We start from the raw sequence: 27,543 nt of genomic DNA, 5'->3' as shown, positions 1-27,543 counted from the left end.
GGATTTAAAATGACTTTAAAATATTTTATTTTAGGCAGGAGGTCAATTTTCTAACCATCTCTTTATCAGGTAAAAAATAAAGATTGATCTACTCTCTTTGCAACTTTCAAATATATATTTTTAACTATAGTTACCATGCTGTACATTACATCCCCAAAACTACTTATCTTATAGATCTTAAAAGTACTTATCACAAAAGAAAAAATTTGTAACTATGTTAGGTGATGGTGTTAAACTTATTGTGCCCATCAATTTACAATACATACATATATCAAATCATTATGCTGTAAACTTTAAGCTAATAACATGTTATATATTAACCATACATCAATAAAACTGGAGAAAAAAATTAAAGACTGAGATTAAATGATGTTTACCTTGAATTATTCTCTTGGATATAAGATATAGAAAAAAAGAACTGGGATAAAAGTAGAGAAGATATACTCTATTCTTTTAGGGAAGGATCTTTCCATCCTCAGCACAGTGACTAACAGTAACACTCAATATTTATTGGATAATAATTGGAGGGCTATGTAGTACTGTATTATCTGCCGGCACCATTTTATAAAACTACAAACACACACACACACACACACACACACTCTCTCTCTCTCTCTCTCTCTCTCTTGTTTAAACCTCCCAGCAACTTTATGAAAAAGAATCTATTACCCCAAGATGAGGAAACTAAGCCACAGAGAAATTAGGTGATTTATCTAAGATCACACAGCTATTGGTAGGCAGAGCTAAAACTGAATCCCAGACACACAGCAATTTCTAACTATTATTCTACACTACCTGTCTACACTATAGTGCATGAAAAGCAATAATTAAGCAATGCTATGTTGTACCACTTTTCTATTTTTTCCAAATATTTCTAAAAACTTTGTGTTTTGATTTTTAAAAAATCTGCCTCAATCTTTTCAATTTGAACAGTGTAGTTTTGACTTGTGAGCAAAATCTGATTCAGTTTCAGAGTTTATTCTACTTAGAAAAGTGGAAAATGGAAATGTGCATTTCCATCAGTGAGATTTAGTAAGTACTTATCTATTATTTTGAATGTTTTCATGGAACCACCACTTATTTTTTATACTTTTGCTCTTTGATCTGTAACAAAATGAGTTTAATTTAATGTTCTTCTTTGTTTATATAGGTATAAAATCTAACCCATCATCCAAATGGGCTAGCACTTTATTTTTATGACTGGACTAGCAAAACCAAATCCTTCATATTGCCTCTCACAACTCTCAGGACCAAGAACAAACATTTACTAGATAAGGTACTTGTTAAGCAATATAATCTATAATATTTAGCATTTTTTAATACCACCCAACTCTCTTTCTCCTAATTCCCATGTGCTATTCAATTTCCATTCCTGATAAAAATTTGGTTTTGGCATAATCATGCTAAAGAAAATAACCCATAAAGTATATCCAGCTTTGTTTATACTATTTATATATACCAACATAAATAAATAAACTAGTATTCTGATTACTAGACTACAATGAATTATCATCAATTAGTTCCCCAAAGCTAAACCATTTTAGGATGGCCTAACACAAATTTAAGTTTCTGAACTTTTTAAGAATATTACTTTAAAAAAAATTTATTTATTTATTTGACAGAGATCACAAGTAGGCAGAGAGGCAGGCAGAGAGAGAGAGGGAAGCAGGCTTCCTGCTGAGCAGAGAGCCCGATGTGGGGCTTGATGCCAGGACCCTGGGATCATGACCCGAGCTGAAGGCAGAGGCTTAACCCATTGAGCCACCCAGGCACCCCAAGAATATTACTTTTTTTCACTTAAGCAAAAGGTATATATTAAATGCTTACATATGCCAAGAATTATTTTAGGGCATATGTTAAAAGATGATCAAGGCACATTGTTCATCTTACAGATGTCGTATTTTAGTGGAGGAAAACAAATTACTAAAAAAAAAATAAGCAAAGAGTAGATGGATGATGACAATACTATAATGATAATATAACAAGAGAATGTGATAAATACCAGAAGCCTCCTCTGATAGTCAAAAAAAGTCCCACTTAAAAAAAAAAAAAGTCCCACTTAGCCAAAGAGGTAACATTTAAGGCAATACCATATAACAATAAGATGCCGCCAAGACTTTAAACTGCTAATCTCATTAAAATCATATACTTCCTCGTGTCTACTAATGGACGATGTTCCAATGAAATCTGTAAGAACTATCTAGTTTGTAGGTAAAAGTAAAGCACAGGAACAAATAATTTATGTAAGAGGAAATTCAAGAGAAGTGATTATGTAAGTCTCTTCTTTATTTGCTAATTTAAAGATGTTCACTATAACATTTTAAAATTCAAACAATACGGAAGTAAGTATAGTAAAAAAGGGAAGAATAATCTTGTTTCCATTACCTCCAATTTTACTTTTCAGAGACATTTAGTGCTAACAGTTTGGAATCTTATCTTATTGACACTGTTTAGTTACCTACACAAACTTTAAAAAAACTTACTAGTTACATTACATATTTTTGGCAGTAATTAACAACATAAAAATATACAGCATAGGAGCACCAGGGTGACTCAGTTTGTTGAGTATTCAACTCTTGGTTCCAGCTCAGGTCATGATCTTGGGGTTGTGGGATTGAGCCCCACAACTGGCTCCATGCTCAGCACAAAGTCTGCTTGAGATTCTCTCTCTCTCCCTCTCCCCCTCTCCTGGCTCCCACTCTCTCTCAAATACATAATCTTTCAAAAATATATACATAGAGTAAAGATGAGAAATCTCTTTTCTTTATTTCTACTAAGTTTCCTCTCCTCCTAAAAGGTAAACACTATATTTAATGCTGTATACCTGTGACCTCTATCCATTCATACATGTACACATATTTTAAGAGTTTTGGTATGTTTGTTTTTAAACACAAAAGAGACCACCTTCATTATTTGTCTTTTTCCAATGTTGTCCTGCACCCTGCTGATTTATAGTACTGTTTCATTTTTTTCTACTAATAGATGAGCTTAGACCGTTTATATTTATTACTATGATACCTTTTGGGTTTAGTTCTTTTAGATTTTTGGTTTTGATTTTCCATTTTTAAAAAATTATTTACATCTAATTGTCTTATATTTGAGTGTATATAAATCTGAAAGAGATATATTTAAGGTTCAATATGTCATAATGGCTACCTCTACCATGTGACTTTGAGCAAGTTACTTATCCTTTCTGTGAGTCATCTGTAAAATGGGGATAATAACAGTACTTACCCCTTAGGATTGGTATGAGAAGTAAGTAAGTTAACATTTATGAAGCATTTGAACAGCACTTTGCAAATTCAAGTGCCATACCTACAACTAAGAGCAACAATATTACTGATTATCCATATCGTGGGTCTCCCAATCAAATGGGGGGCCACCAAATGTGGAGTGATCCAATCAGATGGAGGCTGGGGGCACAGGTGCTGAAAGAATTCATCCAAGGCAAAATAATGGGGGTAAAAGTTTACTGAATACACTACAAGGAAGTGGCCTGCAGGACAGCAAAGCAAAGACTGCCACAAGACGGTGGTAGGAAGCCACAATTTGAGGGCAAGGTGAGGCCGTACAGCAACTTATGGAATTTCCCCTTTTTTGGTAATCTTAAGGAAAGTAATCTCAGTAATCAAGCATGGGGCCTGGGAGAGGACAGTGGGCAAAGGGAAAAGAAGAGAGAGAATTTTAAGCAGACTCTCTGCTGAGAGCAGAGCTCCAAGCAGGGCTTGATCCCAGGACCCTGAGATAATGACTTGAGCAGAAATCAAGAGTGGGATGTTTAATTGACTGAGCCACCCAGACGACCCAACTAATTCCTATTTTTTAAATCCAGAAGTCTTTAGGGTGCCTGGGGGCTCAGTGGGTTAACTGTCTGCCTTCAGCTCAGGTCATGATCTCTGGGTCCTGGGATGGAGCTCCACATAGGGTTCCCTGCTCAGCGGGAAGTTTGCTTCTCCCTCTCCCTCTGCACCTAACCCCTGCTCGTGCTCTCAATCTCTCTCTCAAATAAATAAATAAATAATCTTTAAAAAGAAATCTAGAAATCTTCTATAAACTTAGATCTAGTTCTAAAACCTATATCCCATTTTTAAAAGACCTTTCAAGCAGCTCTTATAAATGTTGTTTTAGTGTTTAAATGTCTACAATGAGTTTTCCATATACATCCCATTTATGTTTATCATAACTTATAAAATATCCTTTTTGTAATATAACCAATAGTGTGTACAATCCATATATTAACTTAGTAACACTTAGAATTTTTTAGTCTTTCCATCCAGAGTTTTGATTCCTCCATTAATATTTTATTCTATCCTTTAAGTATTTTTATGAAGCATGTTACAAGGCTAACAAATTATTTAGTATTTGTGAGAACTACCCTAAATAGGATTCCTTTTTCCTTATACTTTTTCTTTAGATGAATATTCCTATTTCATAAGAAAGAGTTTATTCTAGATTTTTCCTTAAATCACACAATTTATGTATCAGAATTACATTCCAGGAATGAGTGTATCAAATACTTAGGGGAGATTTATTCCTCTGTGATGGAATATGCATCTCTCCACCATGCCATGCCATTCCTCCAAATTCTTACAAGCTAAGCCATATCAGAAACCCAAGATCATAAGTCATAGAGTGAAAAAGTTCCATGCATGTTACCAACTTTCAGGATTACACTCCTTAATCTATTATCCTAAGGATTTTTATAAGCCTGCCTTTAAAACAGATTTCTGATTTAACATTTTTCTAAGATATCTTTAATGATACACCTTTTTTAGAGAAAATAATGATCTGAAAATGAAAAAAAGCTAAAGAATATTTTAAAAAATAATTTGTACTAAATATATCCATTTACAAAATGATACCTTATAGAATTCTGCATGGAAAAATATTAAATAAATGACATAAACATAAAATCTTAGTGTCCGTTATAACAGGTTTAAAAATATTATCTCAAAAGAACAATATTATAAATAGAATAGAGGAGAGATACTGCAAACTTATCTATAAAGGGTTAGATAGTAAATATTATAGGCCTTGCAAAGCAAGAGATAAAATCAAAGGTATTATGTAGGTACATAAAAATTATAAAAAAGAAAACTAATATTCACATAATTTTTAACTGAGGAAATTCAAATATAATAATAATAAGCAATCTTTTATAATATAGGTCTAGAAATGAGAGAAGTAAAATTTTTTTCTTGGGACTTTGTGTAATGGGGGTTCAAAGTTAGTACCAAATTGAGTACTAATGTTCATCTGTAAAAACTAGTCTTAGTTCGTGGGCCATACAAAAGCAGGCAGGTTGGCCCACAGACCACAGTTTGCTGACCCTTGGGCTAGAAAATCAAATAAATTATAGACATGTCACAAATGTCACAATAATGTCACAAATGCAAAAATACAACTATAAAACAGTACATTATTATAAATTATCCAATCCTATAAAATGGTATAGGTAAAATGTAAATAATGATTTTAAAAGAATTAAACATGTCACAAGGCAGACCTAAAATCAGTATTCTATCTAAAACAAACACTAGTTATTTAATTAGCTATGTTTTGTTTGCCTTCTTAAAATTCATAATTTGGTAGCCAAAAGGTACAAAAAAACCCCACGTGTCCGTCAATGGATGAATGGAAAAGCAAAATGTGGTGTATACATACAATAGAATATTATTCAGTCTTAAAAAGGAATGAAATTCTGGGGCGCCTGGGTGGCTCAGTGGGTTAAGCCGCTGCCTTCGGCTCAGGTCATGATCCCAGGTCCTGGGTTCGAGCCCCACATCGGGCTTTCTGCTCAGCAGGGAGCCTGCTTCCTCCTCTCTCTCTGCCTGCCTCTCTGCTTACTTGTGATTTCTCTCTGTCAAATAAATAAATAAAATCTTTAAAAAAAAAAAAAAAAGGAATGAAATTCTAACATATGCTATAATGTGGAAGAACCCTGAGGACATTATGCTAAGTGAAAGAAACTAGTCACAAAAAGACAAATACTGTATGATTCTACTTTTATGAGGTACCTATAGCAGCCAGATTCATAAGCAGAAAGCAGAATGGTGGTTACCAGGGGCTAAGGGGACAGAAAAACGGGATGGGTATTGTCTAATGTGTAGAAAGTTTTGGTTTTGCTAGATGTAGAGTTGTATAGATGAATGGTGGTAATGTCTGCACAACAGTATGACTGAACTAAATACCACTGAACTGTACATCTAAAAATCGTTAAGATGGTAAATTTTATATGATGTGTATTTTACAATAAAAAAATTGAAAAATTTAGAAACTGGAGTTAATTTCATAGTTTCTCTACAAAATTCTTCAGGAGTTAATTGATACGTTCTTTCCCTCTTGACAACTTTTTCAGTAAGCAGAAACAGTTCACTATCCTACTGATCTAAGAATAGAACTCAAAGCATGTATTAGTCTCTTAAAAGAATGCTACAGCATAATTTAAATATTTGAAGACCTCACTAATGCCTTTAAATAGAAGAATTTTTGAAGAACAGATCTCTTTAATTGGTTTCCCCCATCCTCTTACTTCCCCTTTCTTGAGGATTAGTTTCCAAGAACCCAGCCTACCTATGTTTTCTGCTTTAGAGTCTCATCTAGCTTTAATCAAGGTGTGGGCTGTTTGTGTTTCCATCTGGAAGCTTGACTGGAGAAAAACTTGCTTACAAGACCATTCGGTTTGTTAGCAGAATTCATTTCTTCACAGCTATAGGACTGAGAGTTTCAATATTTTGCTATTTGTCAGACAGAGGCCAACCTCAGCTCTTAGGGGCTATCCATGGTTCCCTACCACATGGTTCTCTCCCTAGGAAATTCACAAAAGAGCAGCTTACCTCTTCAAGGCCAAGAGGACAGTGAGACTGAGAGTGCTAGCAAGGCAGAGTCTAATATAACTTAATGTAACCATGGGAGTGTCATCTCACTAACTTTGCCATATAACATATCACCATCATGGGCTATTTATTTTCTCTATAATGGCTGAAAAGGATGGGGGTTAATGTCTTCCTTTATAACATACACAGCATCAATAGCAGATTCCACATTAGCAATAAAAAAACTCCAAAATTCTGGGGCACCTTGGAGGCTCAGTTAAGCCACTGCCTTCAGCTCAGGTCATGATTCCAGGGTCCTGGGATCAAGCCCCCATCAGGGTCCGGGGATCAAGTCCCGCATCAGGCTCCTTGCTCAGTAGGAAGCCAGCTTCTCCCTCTCCCTCTGTCTGCCGCTCCCCCTGCTTGTGCTCTCTCTGTGTCAAATATATTTTTTTAAAAAAATCTTTTTTAAAAAATAAATAAATAAACAAATAACCCCAGAATTCCAACACTCATATTTTACAGTAAGAAGAAAGAACACTGTTCATGAGACATCCCATTTTTCTACCCAATATTCTTCTAAGATGGTAAACAAAGGCAAATATACAAAAGCAAAAAGTTCAAGAGAAGCAGGAAAAGACCTAAGAACAATGAACTCTTCAAATATTTTATAAGGTAGCATGTTTATTATATGCCTAAGTTGTTTAGTTATTTCTCATTTTCAACCCTATACCAAAAAAGCTTTCCAAATCACTTTAATTCCATATAATATAGGCCATAACAATCAGCACTCCAAATCCAGAGTGAGCATATTCCTTGCTGTATTTACCAATAATTTATAGAAAACCAGTGACCAATAATTTATAGAAAGCAAATCAAAAATACACATAACCTGCTATAAGTTTGGCTATGGCATTTAGGATTACAAAGAACTTCTTAAATCCCACTTCAGTCCCAAGAACAATATTAAGGTCTAGGTTTTCTGGGATGTTCTAAACACCTAAGTCTAGGTAAGGCTAACTGCTATCTAGTGTCACCATGAACAGATAATAATCTAAGTCCAGGGTAAAGATAACTCCAGTTCATCAAAAAGAGGCACCATCAGCCAATCAGATACTTAAAGCTCCTACATCTGGCTGGATTGACCAGTGAATTCTGCAGAGACAGACCCATTTTTTAAGTATGTGTGTCAAGCCAAACTGATACAATTATCATCTTCATTTTTATATAGGCAATGCTAAAGGAAAACTCAAAGTACTTCTACAAAAATAAACTTCTACAAAAGTAGAAGTTCCATTACAGTGTCAACAAATGAAGTCTTTCCTAGAAATGAGCTCTATTGCTGAAGTGGCACTCAGTGTCTGTATGCCATATAGTACTTTTATCTCCTATCACTCTAATACTTCAGCATTTAAACATTAAAATCCTATTTTTTCCTGGATTTTTATCCTCATAAAGTTTATTTGTTCATTTGTTTTGAGGGGTGGCTATCTATTCTAAGCAGTCATCTAAGGAAATTCAACAGGTGATTGTCTCTCATCCTTATGTGAATCATTCAGCAAATAGTCTAATCTTTTTTCAAATTTAGCTCTTCTTTTCCACGGCATTTAAAGAAAGTAATTAAGATTTTTAAAAGATTTCTTAAACGTTTACTGTGTTTGGATGCACTGTTCCTAAGAAATAATGTTTTTTTCTTTCTTTTTTTCCTATGGTACAATACATAGAGCTTATTTAGATTTCACCAGTTTTACACACACTCATTCCATGTACTTTTGTGGTCTAAAGTCATCACTTGGAGGTAGCAATGGAAAATAGCAGTGCCAGAAGACCTGGGTTCCTTCACTAGCAATGTGACCTTGAGTGCCACCTTAATCTATAAAAGGGGAATAATACCTGGCCTACTATGTACACACTAGCAAATTATTCAATTTATATAAAAATTGGTCACCCTGTTTTGATATATTTTAAAGGTACAGGAAAAGATTCTTCTTAAAATTCTTTTCACAGGAAGGCTGCTGTGAAAAAGCACAGGCTTTACATTCAGGAGTCCTGTATTTCTTGGATTTTTGCTCTGTTATTTATTCATGGTGTTGACCCTAGGAAAATTAACTATTCTTCAGGCTTTCACTTTCTTTCTATGCTTACACAATTCCAACTCAGAAAACTGTTGTAGGGATTAAATGAGGCGAGTCATTAAACACTCACTCACCATATATTCATCTAGCAATTATTCTGCTAGATTATTCTGTCCCTTTGTGAAATGCTCACACACACACACACACACACACACACGCACGCACACTGTGCTAGACTTCAGGGATTAAAAAAGATGTCAATGATACATTAAATCAATGTTATGGCAAAAAAATATTAATTTTTTTAACCTATATACCTTCTTGGAACCAGTCATAGGATTCTGATAAGTTTTTGAACTGTTGCAAACAAATTTGCAAAACTGAATGAAGTCTGGATTCAGAATATAGTTCTCAACTAATAGAAAACAAATTTCAAGTTTAGCTGCTCATGAGTGGAATGTGCCTGACAGAATAAACAGAAGAAGGTCATAAGACAAAGGTTAGAAGTGATGGCATATACTACACAACAGATAACTAATACAGGGTCTGGCATAGGTAACTGCTTATAAATATTAGTTGAAAGAATTGAATTGAGTCCCAACTCTGCCACTTCTTCACTCCAAGTGATTGGGTAAATTGTCAACATCTCTGAATCTTAGTTCTCTATAAAATAGAAATGTGTCTGCTTTACCTATCTCATAGGACAGCTGTAATCAAATGAAATCACATGAGAATGTACTAGCACTAATAAAACAATTATGACACTCATAATGACTACTGCTACCAAATACCTTACAAGTCTACTTGTAGAAGTAAAACGTTAATATGTAAGCACCAGGAAAGAGACAGCATCAAGATCTACCGAAACAAAACAAAACAGAACACCCCTGTTTTCTAAAAAAAAAAAAAAAAAAAAAAAAAAAAAAAGTCATCTTCTTCATGATAAAAGGAGCTGATCATTGCTAAACTGGTGCTGGGCCTTTTTCTAACCTCTAGGTTGCAGCAGCAGGGTCTGCTAGTGGTATCTTGCAAGACTGAATCCCCCAGTAGGCGCTGGAGACAGTGAGATGTCGATCTGAGGATCAGCAGATTAGAAAGGGCTGCACCCCACCTTCAAAGGCCCCATCAAGGCCCTAACAAGGCACTACAGGGAGGGTAGTTAGCCTTTATAGTTAGCCGAGCGAGAAAACAACAGCGCCAAGACAATTCCACCTTCCACCGGGATAGGAGACTGCCCGCCAGCCTAACTCAACCCGGGTCGGCCAAAACGTGCCCTAAAGCCCTGCCTTGTCCAGCGCCCGGGACCCCCGCGTCTCCCGCCAAGCCTTGCGCCCGGAGTCCCTGCTTCCTGGCACGTACGCAGTGTGTCGAGAGGCTCCAGGAGCGTGGCCCAGACCAGCTACTCACTTACCGAACCGGCCGTTCTTAGGGTGCCTGCTGTCCGGCCAGCCGAGCCTGCTGGCGCTGTCCTTCCCCTGGTTCCCAAGACTTGCCTTCCGTCGGAGCCACAAATGCAACGACAGGAACCTTTCCAGGAACCTAAGAATAAAATGCCCAGACAGCCAAGTCTAATGAGAGGGACGAGCCTGGGGCGGGGTAGCCGTTTAGGCACGCCCTGAACCCTCCCCGGCTCTCTCAAGCAGTCCGGGTTGGCGGAGAAACGCGAACCAAAGGAGGAGGACTAGGACACAGGGCCCCACCCCTGACCTCTTCCCGCCCGGCGCGGTCGCGACTCCCCTGTGACTCTCTCTGACCTCGGGCCGCTCCGCCCACTTCTAGTTGCCTGGCACGCACGCGCACTTGCTGGCTTGTTTTGACAGCTTGGACGAGTGGGATGGGAGGGAGCAGGATGTGTCGCGAGAGTTGTCCTCATACCGCCTTGTGGGCGATGTAACTATGGCGAGCTTGGGGATCGAGGCCGAGCAGGAGCCGCTTTTAGGCGACCGCACACCCGGAAGCAGGTGAGCGGATGTTGGGGGAAGGCCCCCTCACCTTCCTACGCTCTTGGGACTGGCGCCTTTCCCGGCGTCAGCCTCTTGGGGTAGAACGTAGGTTTCAGGGCGGCGGGGGCCGTGGCCGTTCGCGCGAGACCGGGTGATGTAATGCTCCTGCTGCGGAGGAAAGAAATTCGGCCGCGAGTCGCGATGAGCCAGCGAGCTCTGTTGAAGGTGTTGGAGAAATTCGCACTGCCCCTGAACCTTCACTCCCAACAGCGTTGCAGCATTAAGCCACCGCATTCTCCGTTCCTCTACGGAGCTCATCACTTTTACACATTTCACGAAAGCTCTAAAATGACGGTTTTAATCGATACTTAAAGAAACCTTAGTATTGGCTTAATTGCGTGATAACTTTTTGATACTTCGATTGCAAGTAAACCTGTGTAAAATGAGCACAGCTTTCTTCTATGCCAAATATATGAAGACTAATTTCTTAGCGTTTAAGGATAACTGTGGTTCGACCCTTATATTTCTGGTTGTTTTGTCCTACTTTATGGACAGTGATTCAGAATTGTTCGGTTTGTCTCTTACTACGCAATTAAGTATTTTTGTCTTTTGGAAAACGGAATTATTATTTTGTTTGAAACATAATTTATCAAGTAAATTAATAAATACGCAGTTCAGCTGTCAACGACCGTGTGAATTTTTGCACATTTGTCTCTCTTAAGAACTAAACTTTGATTTTAACGACTTTGTTTGAAACTCTTTGGACAGTGTATTTCCTGGTCCCCAATTTATTGAACGGAATATATGTATTGCGATTTTATGTACATTTTACCTTGAGATCAATACAATTATTATCAATCCCAAAATATTCTATAATAGAAGAATGTACTCAGACCTATTGAGACATTTTGGACTATTTGCTTCTATACTAGTTTATTTTACACTACTTTTTTTTTTTTTTTTGAGATTTTATTTACTTATTTGATAGAGAGAGCATGAGCTGGGTGAAGGGCAGATGGAGAAGCAGATTCCCACGGAGCAGGGAGCTCCATGCAGGGCGCCCAGAGCTGGAGGCAGATGCTTAAGCTACTGAGCCACCCAGGCGCCTTTTACACTACTTTCTTACTAATTTACTCTATACTTGCTATACGTTCAAAGTTTTATGTCTGCTTTTTAGTTTTTCTACCTGTTCTGTTGCTAGCAGACTATTCTTCATCATGGATTTGTTACGTATTGACAGCTCTTGTTTTTGTTGCTGTCAGCAACCTCTCTTCTCCCAGCTTTTGAGATTTCTAGTTCGCCACTGCTTTGAAAGCCATTTCTAAACTTAATAGGTTTATGTGCAGTTAGAACATGGAAGCTATGACTAAGGACTAACCATCTCTCTTAGTCAAGTGCATGTGCTTCAGTGCATAGACTTTGTGACATTTGGATTTCTCAAAGTTCTTTTTGCTTCTACTTGGTTCTTGGCTATTTTTCAGATAGATTCAGGATCCTTGAGTTAATAGTTAGATGTGGTCTTACAGTATATATTCTGTCACTGTGTCCAAATAAATCTACTTCTTACTGTTATATACTCTTATGTTTCAGTTATGTCTGAGTGATTGAGGCTCATTAGGATGCATCTAAATTCAGATGTTCTGTCCATAAACAATACTTGATTGAGATTCTAGATTTAGCATTTTAAAAATAAGGGTGTATTTTTTTAATAAGGGTTTATTTTAAGGATAATTCAGTAAGTATTCTGTCTTTTAAAACATAGATTCCTTAGTAACATGAACATATAACTAATTGGAAAGCCCTTTTCCCTGTGAGTAAATTATAGAAATTTCAGCCTAGTTTACCACCAACTTTTCTTCACTAAGAAGGTTAATTTTAATATATTGATCTCGCGAGTCCTCAGTGGTCTCCACTGACCCCATCTGTAGTGTTTAAGAGAACAAGGTATTGACAAATTTTTTCTGTAAAGGCCCAGAAGGTAAATATTTTAGGATTTGCAGGACAAGAGGCAAAACCAAAGATATTATTTAGGTACTTAGATAACAAGAAAAAACAAATTCTCAAAAAAATTTTAGTAATGAAATTTAAAATATAAGTAAATAAAAATTTTTGCAATACAAATCCATAAGAGGAATAGAATTTCTTTTTTGAGGGTGACATTTTGCTTAACTAGAGTTAAAAGTTGATGTTTTCTAACAAGTTGCCCACAGATATTCATCTGTAAAATCTATTCTGCAGTAGAAACTGGTGACCTAGAAACAGGTGATAGGTTGGATTTGGACTAAATACTATAGTTCACTGATCCCTCTTTTAGAATATCCTAGAAGGTTAATAAGTGCTTAAAATTTTTCTTTGCAACTTTAGTGTAATTTCTGTAATACAGATATTACTAGGACTTCTGGTCTCATAGAGCATATCCTTATAGAATATTCTCAATTTATTTTTGTCTTCTAAATTTTATACTGTAACACCATTGCACTATTCTGTCAGTGAGCACACACTTTTTTCTCTTATCTTCTTTGAATATGGGCTCTTTTTTGCTCTCCAGTAGTTCACAAATGCTCTCTCTGGTAAATACGTAGTTTTATTTTTCCCTCAGTAGATCCAGAGTCATTTTTTGAAAATAAAGTACTGCTGTTTACCCAAATCTCCTTGTATTAAATCATGATCTATTGAACCTAAATTTGGCACTTTTTGCTTATTCCTGTTAAATTTTCTCTGACGTATTTTGGTGATAAATTCCCCCCAGGTTTTTGTGTATTCTTCCTAGTTTTTAAGTTACAAGTTTGACAAATTATCTTGAAAGTGCGGGATTCCTTCTTATGCCTCTTTGATACAAGAAAGAAACCTTCAGAATACTCAATCTTAGCCCTGTGACATGGTTGGTTGAATCATCACAATTAAGAAAATATAATAAAAATGGTAAGTTGGGGCACCTGGGTTGCTGAGTTAGTTAAGGCCTCCAACCACCGGGAGTGCCTGGGTGGCTCAGTCCTTAAGCATCTACCTTTGGCTTGGGTCATGATCCCGGGGGTCCTGGGATCAGGCCTGCGTCCCGTTCCCTGCTCAGAAGCCATCTTGTCCCTTTCCCACTCCCCTGGCTTGTGTTCCTCTCACTGTCTCTCTCTCTTGTCAAATAGATAAAATCTTTAAAAAAATTTTCCATCACCCAGTTGCCCCATCACCCCATCCGCCTCCCCTCCAGCAACCTTCAATTTATTTCCTGTGATTAAGAATCTCTTATCGGGAGCGCCTGGGTGGCTCAGTGGGTTAAAACCTCTGCCTTTGGCTCGGGTCATGATCCCAGGATCCTGGGATTGAGCCCCCCATTGGGCTTTCTGCTCAGCAGGGAGTCTGCTTCCCCCTCTCTCTCTGCCTGCCTCTCTGCCTACTTGTGATCTCTGTCTGTCAAATAAATAAATCAAATCTTTAAAAAAAAATAAAAAGAATTTCATCATTTGTCTCTCTCTGATTTCATCTTGTTTTATTTTTTCCTCTCTTCCCCTATGATCCTCTGTTTTGTTTCTTAAATTCCACTTATCAGTGAGATCATATGATAATTGTCTCTCTCTGATTGACTTATTCTCCTTAGCATAATACTGTCTAGTTCCATCCACATCATTGCAAATGGCAAGATGTTATTTTTTATGGCTGAGTAATATTCCATTGTCTATATATACTACATCTTCTTCCTCCATTCATTTGTTGATGGACATCTTCTTTCCATAGTTTGGCTACTGTGGACATTGCTGCTATAAATATTGGGGTGCAGGGCCCCCCTTGGATCACTACATTTGTATCTTTGGATAAATACCCAGTAGTGCAATTGCTGGGTTGTAGGGTAGCTCTGTTTTCAACTTTTTGAGGAACCTCCATACTGTTTTCCAGAGTGGCTGCACCAGCTTGCTTTCTCACCAGCAATGTAAGAGGGTTCCCCTTTCTTTGCATACTCACCAACACCTGTCATTTCCTGACTTGCTAATTTTATCCATTCTGACTGATGTGAGGTGGTTTCTCGTTGTGGTTTTGATTTGTATTTCCCTGATGCTGAGTGATGGTGAGCATTTTTTCATGTCTCTGTTGGCCATTTGTCTTCTTTGAGAAATGTCGTTCATGTCTTTTGCCCATTTCTTGATTGGATTATTTTTTCTTTGGGTATTGAGTTTGATAAATTCTTTATAGATTTTGGATATTAGCCCTTTATCTGATAAGACATTTGCAAATATCATCTCCCATTCTCTTGGTTGTCTTTTGGTTTTGTTGACTGTGTCCTTTGCTGTGCAAAATCTTTTTAACTTGGTGAAGTCGCAGTAGTTCATTTTAAGCCCCCAACCCTTGATTTCAGTTCAGGTCATAATCTCAGGGTGGTATGGCTATTTGATAGTTCTAAGGTCTATTTTAGAAAATAACTTTGGAACATAAGGCATTTTGTCTATTGTGCTTGTCTTAATTATTTGAAAATACAAGGCTCATATTAAGGTAAATTTGTTAACTCTTTCTGTATGTGAACGTGAAAAGGTAATGAATCCATATACACCCTCATGTATCACCTGACTGGAGCAGGATTTATGCTTAGTATACTTGCCTGGAGTGTGTCACAGGCTTATATGAAAGATCAACCCTAGTCTAAAGGGACCTTGGACTCTTTAGTCCACAAATAGAACTTGTCTGGTAACCCATGTTGGAGCAAAGCCAAGTATTCAGGAGGTCCCAGGCCTAGGAATGTCACATCAAACTTTTCTGGTGTCACTTCTACATTAATTTTGCTGTAAGTACCCATCCAAAATAGCTTCCTGCAGCAAAGTCACTTTACTATCATCAAATAGAACATGTCATAATAATGATAGTAATTAATTTTTTAAAATATGTAATAGTTGTGTATCCCATCCATAGGAGATCTAGTTGTTGTAGCTAGTTTATTTTGGTATACTTTATTTAATTTGTTACTTTAACAAATTCCAACCCTCAATTTGTAGCAGGTCAATGGTAACAAAATAATTAAGTTGACAAAATGTTACCCCTTTTAAGCTACCTCATGTCTCCCAAGTTTCTGTGTGTAATGATGCATTAATATAATCCATGGAAATTCAAAGAAATAATACTTATTCATAGATAATTAGTACAGCAGAAACCAATATTAGTAAATTACACCTCTGTCCTATTTTTTTAATTACTTTAGAAAAAAGAAAATTATATTATGCCAAAGAAGGTTTTGTACATAATGAGATAACATTATACTACTTTTTTCTTCTTTAATCTTAGAGAATGGGATATTATAGAAACTGAAGAGCATTATAAGAGCCGATGGATATCAATTAGGATTCTGTATCTTACTATGTTTCTCAGTAGTATAGGTAAGTATTAGAAATTATATATAATTATAAAAATTAGATAAAGTATCTTATTTTTTAAAGATTTTATTTATTTATTTGACAGAGAGAGACAGTGAGAGAGAAAACACAAGGAGGGGAGGAGGGAGTGGGAGAAGCAGGCTTCCCACCAAGCTGGGAGCCCGATGTGGGGCTTGATCCCAGGACTCCAGGATCATAACCTGAGCTGAAGGCAGATGCTTAACAACTGAGCCACCCAGGTGCCCCTAAAGTATCTTATTTTAATATCACTTATTTTTTAAATTTTTTTATTTTGATAAAAATCACATAATATAAAATTTCCCATCTTAAGCATTTCTAAGATCAGAAGTATTATTTGTCTACATGATTATGTAACCAATATCCAGAACTTATTCAAACTTGCAAGGCTAAAACTCTATACCCATTAAACAACTCCTCATTTCCCCCTCTTCACAGGTTCTGGCAACCATTATTCTTTCTGTTTCTACGAATTTGACTACTCTACATACTTCATATAAATGGAATCATACAGTGTTTGTCTTTTTGTGACTAGTTTATTTTATTTAGCATAATGTTCTTAAGATTCATCCATGCTATAATATGAATCAGAATTTCCTTTCTTTTTAAGGCTGAATAATAGTCTATTGTATATGTGGTGGGGAGGAAAATCTTTTCCTCTACTTTTTAGGTTCTGTAGCTGGACCCTGCAAATTAAAGCAATGAAAGGCAGATCGATAGAAAGAAATCTTGCCATTTGCAACTACATGCTACATGGGTGGAGCTAGAGAATATAACACTAAGCGAAATAAGTCAGGCAGAGAAAGACAAATAACATATGATTTCATTCATAAGTGTAATTTAAGAAACAAAACAAAAAACAAAGAAAAAAGAGAGAGAGAGAAATCAAGAAACAGACTCTTAACTAACTATAGAGAACAAACTGATGCCAGTCAGGGAAAGAGGAAGTGGGAGGTTGGATGAAATAAAGGATGGGGATTAAGGAGTGCACTTGTCATGAGGAGCACTGGGTAATATATGGAAGTGTTGAATCACTATATTGTACACCTGAAAGTAATATAACACTGTATGTTAACTATTACTGGAATTAAGATAAAATAAAGTAAAATAAAATACTTCTAATTTTTAGTAGTTAATTATCTAAAATTATAAGTAATAATTTTAATTTTAATAGCAAAGAAGAAAATTATTTTAACTTTGGATTTTAATTAGTATGTTAAACATTTTACCTGTTAAAAGTTTCTTGATTGTGAAATTGTAAACTTGATTTCAATTATTAGTTTACTATTTCAGTCCTCTTTTCATCAAAATCAATATTCAAAATACACTAAAATGAAACTAATAACTAAATTATTTTTAAAAATAGGCTTTCTAAAAAGAATGATGTATTGGGTGCCTGGGTGACTTAATTGGTTATTAAGCATCTGCCTTTGGCTCAAGTCATGATCCCAGAGTCCTGGGATCAAGCCCCACATTGTGTTGGGCTCCTTGCTTAGTGGGGAGCCTGCTGTTCCTGCTCCCACTGTGTGCTCTCTCAGTCAAATAAATAAATAAAATATTGAAATAAATAAATAAAGTCCATGTTATAGTTCAAAAAATTATATCTATAAATATTGATGAAAGCATTTTAAGCATAAATAACAAACTTTGCCTCTTTACAGGATTTTCCATTGTGATAATGTCAATATGGCCATATCTCCAAAAGGTTTGTACACTTCAATCTATTATTCTCTTAAGTAGCTATAGTAATAATAACTTACATAGTTAAAAGTTTTTTTAAGAATCTCTCTGGTGTCTTACTGATTTAATCCTTACTAGAGTAACTTGAGATAATAATTCCTCAAAAAAGGCTTGCAGGTAAGGTGATCAAATGCTTTATTGTGCAAACCAGAACACTCTTGAAGTGAAGGGAGTACTATATCAGGAAAACAGGATCCTGGACAGTCCCAGGCAAATGTAGATGTATGGTCACCTACTTACTAACCACTTTCACATCCTATCAATACTGGCTCCTTGATATAAAAAGACACTACACATTACACATTGTCTGAATTCCCAAAATGTACAAAGGACATTTCTATGCGGTAATTTTGTGCTTTCCTGTAGAATTAATTTGGGTTGTCAGATGATATTGTAAAAAGAATAGATAATAATTGGGCACCTGGGTGGCTCAGTGGGTTAAGCCGCTGCCTCCGGCTCCGGTCATGATCTCAGGGTCCTGGGATCGAGTCCGGCATCGGGCTCTCTGCTCAGCAGGGAGTTTGCTTCCCTCTCTCTCTGCCTGCCTCTCTGTCTACTTGTGATCTCTCTCTGTCAAATAAATAAATAAAATCTTAAAAAAAAAAAAAAGAATAGATAATATATGTGTTTTTATGCTTTGGTTACTAGATGGGAAGGAGGAGGTCAAGAAGATGCAAGTTTAGTGGGTACCCTGATATCAGTTAATCATCAAGTCCTACCAATATCATATATATTTTATATTTTATAATATATATATTATATATATATTTTAAAGATAGACTTGGTAGGACTTGATGATTATATATATATTGACATATATTTACATTATGTTATATGTCATATATAATATATACAAATACATATATATTGTATATATTATATATATGACATATATACACAAATACATATATAATGTATTTGTATATATTATATATATTTGTATATATGTATATATACATATGTACATATATATGTGTATGTTTGTATATATTTGTATATATATACAAATAAATTATATACATAATTTGTGTATTTTATATATATATATATGACATATAACATAATGTAAATATATGTCAATTCTATCTTAAATCTCCAGGAATGAATTTACTGAAAATCAGTATATAAGTTGCAGATGTAATTCATCTATAACAATATTTCAGTTAAGGTTCTTGATGGAGTTCCTCCTACTCTCCCACCTCCTATTCACTCATTAAACTGCTACGATCAGATTAACTCCTGTGACGGCCTGAAACTGCTCTCCTTAAGGTCTTCAATTACTTAATTGCTGAGCAATAGATATTTTTCAGTACTTTAGGTGACATTTGAGTAGCATTTGACATTGTTGTCCTCTCCCTGCTTCTGAAAATCCTCTCTTAGCTTCTATACATTTCTTTTTCCTGGCTTTGCTCTTTAAATATTTGTTCTTAAAGTCTTTTGTGAGTTTTCTTTATCAACTTGCTCCTTATATGTTGGTTTTTCCCAGAGGTTGAGCAGTGTGTGTGTGTGTGTGTGTGCACGCATGCACGTATGTGTATGTGTGTTGTAGCCTAAATCCTAAGCTTTGGTCCAGCTTAGATCTACAGCAAACAATTTGTTAGATATATGTACTTGAATGAACCTAGCTTCCTAGGGTCTTTATACATTTTTTTCTGGAATGCTTTCCCTGCCTTTTTCTCTCCTTTCCTCTGTCCTTCCCTTCCACCCTACTTCCCTGTTATCTTTTATTCATTCTTCAAGGCTTTGTTCCAAAAAGCCTTCTCTGGTTGTTCCCCAGCCCAGTTTGAGTTAGAAGGTTTTCCTGTGTGCTTCCATACCCCTTTATCATTAACACTTACCACTGAGTGTCATAACAGTGTATTTTATGGAGAATTAACTTCCCTACTAGATTGTTAGGATGCTCAGATGGCTTCAACAAAAATACTAGACATATTTGATGAATACCTGAAGATTAAAAATAATGCCTATGGTACAAAAACTTACTGACATTTTATATTTCATTTTAGATTTTTTAGTTTTTATGAATTTTTAACTTTCTGAAAATGCTAATTTTTAAAATATCTGATATTTTAAAAGGAATATAAGGACAGAAATACAAACTTCATTTTTTACTAATTTGGTGCCACATTTTCATTGCTACTTTGAAATTTATTTGAAAATTAATCAAAAAATTATATTACTTGAAATTACACATGACACTAAAAATTCTTTCCTTACTGGCATAGTTACTAGAATTAAAGCAGAATACTTAAGAATTCTAGAGCAATATCTTTTTTCCCAAAAGTATATTTCCATGCGTCAAAACTCTTTTTATTTCTGTGGTCCTTGTATTCAGTCTGTTTAGCCTCAAAATTATCAAAAGAAGAATATCTACAATAATTAGGTCTACTCAGCACAATATGTTGAATTTTGAAAAGGTACACTCCTTTCTTCAGATACTTGAAAGCTCTTCAAAGGTAGATTTAGTGAGTCCATAAACTTGTAACTAGTTCTTTGGCAATACAGATATAGTAATTTCACTAAAATGTTATCAACTAATTTTCTCAAGTTATTTCATAACAATAACGAAAGTTCGCTGTGTGATAGGTACAGTAATAAACTTTTCACCTTTTGATATTCATAACAACTCTGTGAAATGATTATTACCACTCCTGTTTGGCAGGTGAAAAACTCACACTCAGAAAGTTAGGTAGCTTGCCCAGGGTCACACAGCTAGAAAATTGCAGAACCAAACCTATCTGAAACCAAAATCTGACTCTTAACCAGTGCTAGGTCTACTAGGTTAAACTTTTAAAATCTTAATTTAAGGGGCGCCTGGGTGGATCCGTGGGTTGAGCCTCGGATTTTGGCTCAGGTCATGATCCTGGGGTCCTGGGATCAAGCCCCGCATCAGGCTCTCTGCTCAGCGGGGAGCCTGCTTCCTCCTCTCTCTCTCTGCCTGCCTCTCTGCCTACTGTGATCTCTGTCTGTCAAATAAATAAATAAAATCTTTTAAAAAAAAATCTTAATTTAAGGCTACCATCTCTTTTATGATAATATGTTGACAAATATTACTTAGCTTAAAAGCCATATGTGAGAAAGATAAAAAACTAGACCTCCCCCCCGCCTCCCCCCAAAAAAACCCCAGAAAACAAAACAAAACAGTAAAGTATTTGAAAGGAATTTGGCGCTGGTGTGAACCTCTGAATTGTACTTCTTTCTGGCTCTGGCTGATAGACAGCCATCAGCCAAGTGATTGCTTAGTCTTGTTGACCAGAAGTGGGATAAATTTCCAGGAAGATTCATATTCTTTTTTTTTTTTTTTAAGATTTTATTTATTTATTTGACAAAGAGAGATATCACAAGTAGGCGGAGAGACAGAGAGAGAGAGGAGGAAGCAGGTTCCCTGCTGAGCAGAGAGCCCGATGTGGGGCTCGATCCCAGGACCCTGGGATCATGACCTGAGCCAAAGGCAGAGGCTTTAACCCACTGAGCCACCCAGGCGCCCCGAAGATTCATATTCTTAAACCTAGATTTTGAGTTGGAAGGATAGGTTATCTTATAGGGCCAGGAAGATAGTGGGAATACTCATGCATGAATTATAATAAAGTATAATAATAAAACTGACATATTAGTAAAACAAAGTACTAAAAAATATTAGTTTTTATGTAGTATAGGTTAACATTCATTGAGTCCATATATATGCTGACATTGCCCTAAGCACTACACAGGTATTGGCTCAAATAATTCTTATAACAACTCTGTGAAGATATCCTCATTTGACAGATAAGAAATTGAAACATGTGATTCCCCCTCCCTCCCACCCCCACCAGCTACTCAATTACTGGATAAGCAAAGCCTGGGTTGGACACTCCTTGATGGTGAAACCTGGTTTGGAAACTCTGTATTAACTCATCTTTCTACCCCTATTTCCTAGCATAGTTTTTGTCATAGAAAGGCACTTAGTGACTATTAATTGAATTAATGAGCAATAATCTACACATAAAGAGGCTTCGAACACCCATATTCATGTCTTAATTCCTATAGCAAAGCATGAAGATTTCTAGAACTTTGACTTTGTCAATGTTATTAACATTTTTAGAGAATAATGTTTTGAAATTCAATACCATGTACTTTGGAGTTTGGAAAGGGTTTTGTTTAGAGATGATATAGATCCAACTTTCACTGAACTGTAATACAAGTTATTACAGATGATTACTATATACTATACATTCATAAAAGTCTAAAAGTATGGGTATGGGGTGCCTGGTTGGCTCAGTTGGTTAAGCAAGTGGTTCTTGATTTCACCTCAGATCATAATCTCAGGGTTGTGGAATTGAGCCCTGTGTGGGTCTCTGTGCTCAGTGCAGAGTCTGCCTGAGATTCTCTGTCTCTCTCCCTTTTCCTCTGCCCCTCCCCCTGCTCTCTTGCTCTCTAAATAATAAATAAACAAATAAAATCTTTTTTTAAAAAAATGTATGGGTGTGTATGTGCGTGTGTGTGAGAGAGAGAGAGAGAGAGATTCAGAGAGAAGGAGAGAGAGAGGCAGACAGATAGACATGGGCTATTAGGGGGATGTTTCTAATCCAAACTTAAGAAATTCTGGAAGACTTTCCAAAGTCATACTGGAGCTGAGTTCTAAAGGTCTGCAGATGTTAGTTTCCTGAAGATACGGTGTGGGCCAGGGAGTTGGAGGTGGGAAGGCATTGCTGGTAAAAAGGAGCAGTAGAGAAACCAGCACAAAGTCCTGGAGGCGAAGAACTTGACTTTTTTTTGGAAAATTTGAACAGTTCTATGTGGCTAGAAATTAGAATTGGGGGAAGGATACGTGCAGAGAGATGACTTTAGAGAGGAGGGATAGTGGCCAACTTATGAGCTAGTTTTTCATAATAAGCAGTTTGGATTTTATTCTGAAAACAGTGTGATAGAGATCACTAGAAATGGCCAGAGGACCAGAAATAAGATGCTGTTATTACTATAAGAGAAACACATATGAGCGCAGGTAACAGTTCAGTTACTGAAGTGACTACCTTCTCTTATAGTGTAGAAACTGTATCTCTGAAACCATTTTATTTCCTGTTGCAATTATAGTAGAATTCTAGGAGATTCCAGTTTTCCAGTCACCGTAAAGAATAGTAGCCGATTAATTGGGAGGAAGACAAGCCATAAGAGACTCTTAATCTCACAAAATAAACTAAGGGTTGCCGGGGGAAAGGGGGTAGGGAGAAGGTGGTTGGGTTATGGACATTGGGGAAGTTATGTGCTATGGTGAGTGCTATGAAGTGTGTAAACCTGGTGATTCATAGACCTGTACCCCTGGGGCTAATAATACATTATATGTTAATAAAAAAATTAAAAATTAAAAAAAAGAATAGTAGCCAATTAAAAGTTTCCACTGGTCTCTAGCAAATACTATTAATATTGTTAGAGCCATCCCCAAGAGTTGGCTTCTATGAGATGGATACTTGACTATAATCAATTGCTACCTTGAGAAGACAGTTTTATCCTTTTGCTTTCAAACCACATTTATCATTAAATTGCGTTATTATTGCTTTTTTGACAATTAATTAAAATATTTTTATTACATGAAGTTATTTTATATTTTAATAGATCAAGGGCACCAAAGGTAATGTGGGTAGAAAATAAAAACCAGAGTGCCTAAAATAGATATTTTTAAGGCTAGAACTTTAATATTGTGTATCATTATACATATTCACTCCTATTTCTCACCCCCCACAAGAAAATATACCCAAATATTTCCATTTTAAACTATTTAAAAATATATTTAGAAAAGAAAAGACTGTGGTTTTCCTTATGTTCTGTCACTTAACCTGAGTATATTTAAATCTTACTTCCTAAAATTTAATGGTTCTGATTTTTCCAAATTACTGTATAGCTTATCATATATTTTTAAAAAGTCTGTTAATTTATTCCGTAGTCCCTTTTGTGAGCTAAAATTTTCTATTTTTTTTAAAGTATTTCATTTTCTGAATTTAATCATTTGGTTCTCTCCTCAACATTCATTGTGATATATAAACCTACTTTCAGTGGTAGAACCCTAAGTTGTCTATGTTGAATGGAAGAATTAATAATAGGTTTAATGAGAGAATTATCTTTCAACTTTTGTGTTTTTATTCTCTTCTTTAAGCTTTTGACTATTGTACCCAATTTTTGAAAAAATACATTTATGAAAAAAATACATTTATGGTACTAATGGCTATTTAGCTTATGGAGTAGCATAAGTCTAAACAATTATATTTACATTATTTTTTTACAGATTTTATTTATTTATTTTATTTGAGAGAGAGAGAGAAGAGAGAGAGAGAGAGAACATGAGCAGGATGGAGAGGCAGAGGGGAAGAGAGCAGCAGATTCCCTGCTGAGCAGGGAGCCTGATGTGGGGCTTCATCCCAGGATCCAGGGAACGTGACCTGAGCCTAAGGCAGATGCTTAACCAGCTGAGCCACCCAGGCACCACCAACTATATTTACATTATAGATTAATTAAAGAATGACATATTATTTTTATGATGTGATTGTTTTATATATATAATGTGGTTATTTTTTAACAAGATTTTTATGAACCAGAAATTCCCATAAATCATTCTAAAAGATGAAGCTTCCCAAGCATTTTTTTTCCTAGTGTGTAGTGAATTGGTAGCACATTTAATTATAATGTCAGAAGTTCGAATCCCTTATTATAAATAATAGTGTCACAAAACTTATATGTTAGAATTATTGTTTTTATTTCTTTAAATAGGAAATGTTACAAGGTCTGAAAAATGTATTTTAAGTTTTATAACCTTTATTTTTCTTGGATAACAATTCTTAAAGCATTGTACTTTTTTCTGCAGATTGATCAGACAGCTGATGCAAGTTTTTTGGGCTGGGTTATTGCTTCATTTAGTCTTGGCCAAATGGTAGCTTCACCTATATTTGGTTTGTGGTCTAATTATAGACCAAGAAAAGAACCTCTTACTGTCTCCATCTTCATTTCGGTTGCGGCTAACTGCCTCTATGCCTATGTCCACGTTCCAGCTTCTCATAATAAATACTACATGTTGGTTGCTCGTGGATTGGTGGGATTTGGAGCAGGTAATATGTATGTATGTATGTATATGTTTGGCTGTGTCAGACCTACATTCATGCTGACATTTATGGCCCTCTCTCACCTGGTGTCATCCCCTCAAAATCTCATATCTCACATATAGATCTTTCATTACAAATAGACACATATCTTTCCTGTCATTTTGCCTTTCCTCATGATGTTCCCATTACCTATAGTTTCTTTATTCTGTTCCCATCATTCTTCATCCTTCAAGATTCAGTTCAATTTCTGTATCTTCCATAAAGCTTTCTTAGGTAAGTATTCGTTAACAGATCTTTCCTTTCTCTAGTCTGTGGCACTTCTTATATACTGTTTTGCATTGTTTTCATCCTTTATCACTAACCAGATAGAAAACTTTAATAATGAGAGGTAATTTATGACTTCCTGAAATATTCTGTGGCTCCTTACAGAATCTCTTGCACATAATAAGAACTCAAGAGAATTTTTTTTCAATAAATTTTTTTCAGCCCAATTCATAGTGGATTTCATTTTCTGTTTCTTATATTATGGGTGCAAAGCATGCAGTGTCTGACGTCTTTGTTTTAAAAATAGTTGTAACAATCAGTAGTATGCCATTCACTCAGTGCTTTCTCCATATTTAATGAAGAAAAAAAGTTTAACATTTCTGTAATTCCTTTTTCATTCATTCAGATCTTTAACCGTGTTTTTCATGTTACTGAAAGCAATATTTTCCATTAACTGATACATTTGCTCAATGTACATGCTTTGTATGATCATAAAGAGGAAGCAGTGGTTTTTGCTCTATATAAAGCCAAATTAAGTTGAATTCTATAAACTGAAGGATATTTTCTTTTACTTTGAATTATTGTGTCTTTTTTTAGGAAATGTGGCAGTTATTAGATCATATATTGCTGGTGCTACTTCCCTTCAGGAAAGAACAAGTTCCATGGCAAACACTAGTGCATGTCAAGCATTGGGTTTTATTCTAGGTCCAGGTAGGTATTTTTCACTTGTCATTACTTGAACTGGGAGAAATTTCAAGGTTCAAATGTTAAATGGGTCCAAGTATAAAACCTCGTACCTGAAAGGACACTAATAATTTTTGATCCATCGGGAGGCTAGGCTTTTTATATGTGTTAACAAATGTCCTCTAAAGCAAATTGTATCAGTCCCATTTTACAGATTAGGACACCAAGGCATAGAGAATCTAAATTATTCAAGGTCAGCCAGATAGCATATGGAAAATATGAGGTTTAAAGTTAACTCTTACTCCAAAGTATATGTTCTTCGAAATAATCATTTAGCTTGACATCTCCATAATAGTTTGCCCCCCGCCCCAGTTATTAGAAACAAAATTCTTTTGACTGAGTATTCAAGGAAAGTTATAGAAGGTTCTTTACCCTTCAGTCCTTTGCCCATGCCTTTCAGACTTTTCTAAGGTTGAAGAAAATGAAAGAATTTTTAAAAGACTGTTTAAAGACCATTTTTCTTCCAAAGCTTCATTTGAACTTTGAGTGTAAAACATTATTAATGAAATTTAATACTTCCCCAAGGCAGGTAATTTTTTTGCTGATTAGATAAATTAGTAATCTTTATGTTTAGAAAACATTAAAAAACATATAATTGTCTCATACTTTGAATATTACAGTTATGAATATAATTGCTTTGAATCCAGCTCAGTTTACTTCATCATTAATATCCCACCCTCACCCGTTTCCATTACTTCCTTTTAGATAGCCAAGAAAAAGCTCTAAAAAAAATAATCTAATTTATCCTTCACCAAAATCTAATGGTTCAGTTTAGTATTCTGGAGTAAAATATAATAAGCACAAATGTAGAATAATTGGACTGACTGCCATATTATAAAATATATGAAGATATAGTCTGGGTCTTTTTTATTTACCACTCTACCCTCGGTATCTAGCACAGTACCTGGTATAGACTTAGGTTCTCAGTAAATATTTAGACCACTTAAGAAGTATTTTAAAGATTAAATAATGATAAAACAAAATAAAATAAATGAGGTAAAAGCATGTAATAAATTTCATAACATTTTAGAGCCAAGAAAATGGAAGTTCAGAGACAGTACTAGCTAGTATAAAGGCAGACAGGACATTAGAAAAAAAAAAGATCAGCACTAAAATTTGTATCATCTTGTTCATTGATTTGCCACATTTTCAACCTAAGAAAAAAAGAAATAATCAAAAAGAAAGAGATAGGAAAAAAGGTATTTTACAGATTATCTCATTTAAATATTTGTATTATATTTAGATGAGTAAATAATAGAACAGAAAAAGATTAGTTGACCTTTCCTATAATAACCACATTAACAGCACTAGCATTTAATGAATGCTTACTATGTGCTAGACACTGTTCTAAGTATTTTATATATAGTATCTTACTTCATCTTTACCTTAAGGTTGCATGTAAATTTTGGAAGAGTCAGATATAGAATCTACATCAGGAAAGCAAACCAGTACTCTTCCAATCTGATTTTTGCCATAGATCCAAATTTTAAAAACATATATAATTTAAATACCTTACATACACATTG

General features: G+C 35.5%; 2 protein-coding genes and 1 long non-coding RNA gene across 9 annotated transcripts in view; 2 read left to right on the top strand and 1 right to left on the bottom strand.

Annotated features, from left to right (window-relative positions):
- Positions 1-7,917, top strand: part of LOC125093378 (uncharacterized) — a 57,261-nt gene extending 49,344 nt beyond the window's left edge. Inside the window, exons 2-3 of the long non-coding RNA XR_007125222.1 lie at positions 1,151-1,276; positions 7,345-7,917. This is a non-coding gene — a long non-coding RNA (uncharacterized LOC125093378). The remainder of the gene's footprint in view (positions 1-1,150; positions 1,277-7,344) is intronic.
- ABHD18 (abhydrolase domain containing 18) overlaps positions 1-10,522 on the bottom strand; it is a 52,086-nt gene extending 41,564 nt beyond the window's left edge. The window contains exon 1 of one of the 3 annotated variants that reach the window (XM_047718408.1): positions 10,298-10,522. The gene's annotated coding sequence lies outside the window, so the exon portion shown is untranslated. The remainder of the gene's footprint in view (positions 1-10,297) is intronic. The other 2 variants (XM_047718409.1, XM_047718407.1) reach the window with 2 other exon arrangements.
- A 141-nt stretch (positions 10,523-10,663) lies between these two features.
- Positions 10,664-27,543, top strand: part of MFSD8 (major facilitator superfamily domain containing 8) — a 41,310-nt gene continuing 24,430 nt past the window's right edge. Inside the window, exons 1-5 of one of the 5 annotated variants that reach the window (XM_047718405.1) lie at positions 10,664-10,851; positions 16,096-16,187; positions 17,864-17,907; positions 24,775-25,015; positions 25,871-25,984. In XM_047718405.1, coding sequence (XP_047574361.1) covers positions 10,787-10,851; positions 16,096-16,187; positions 17,864-17,907; positions 24,775-25,015; positions 25,871-25,984 — 556 coding nt within the window. In that variant the 5' untranslated portion in view covers positions 10,664-10,786. The remainder of the gene's footprint in view (positions 10,852-16,095; positions 16,188-17,863; positions 17,908-24,774; positions 25,016-25,870; positions 25,985-27,543) is intronic. The other 4 variants (XM_047718402.1, XM_047718401.1, XM_047718403.1 and 1 more) reach the window with 4 other exon arrangements.

The sequence above is a fragment of the Lutra lutra genome, chromosome 2 (genome assembly GCF_902655055.1).
Source record: "Lutra lutra chromosome 2, mLutLut1.2, whole genome shotgun sequence".
Lineage (NCBI taxonomy): Eukaryota > Metazoa > Chordata > Mammalia > Carnivora > Mustelidae > Lutra > Lutra lutra.
This window is presented reverse-complemented; position numbering and strand designations above follow the sequence as displayed.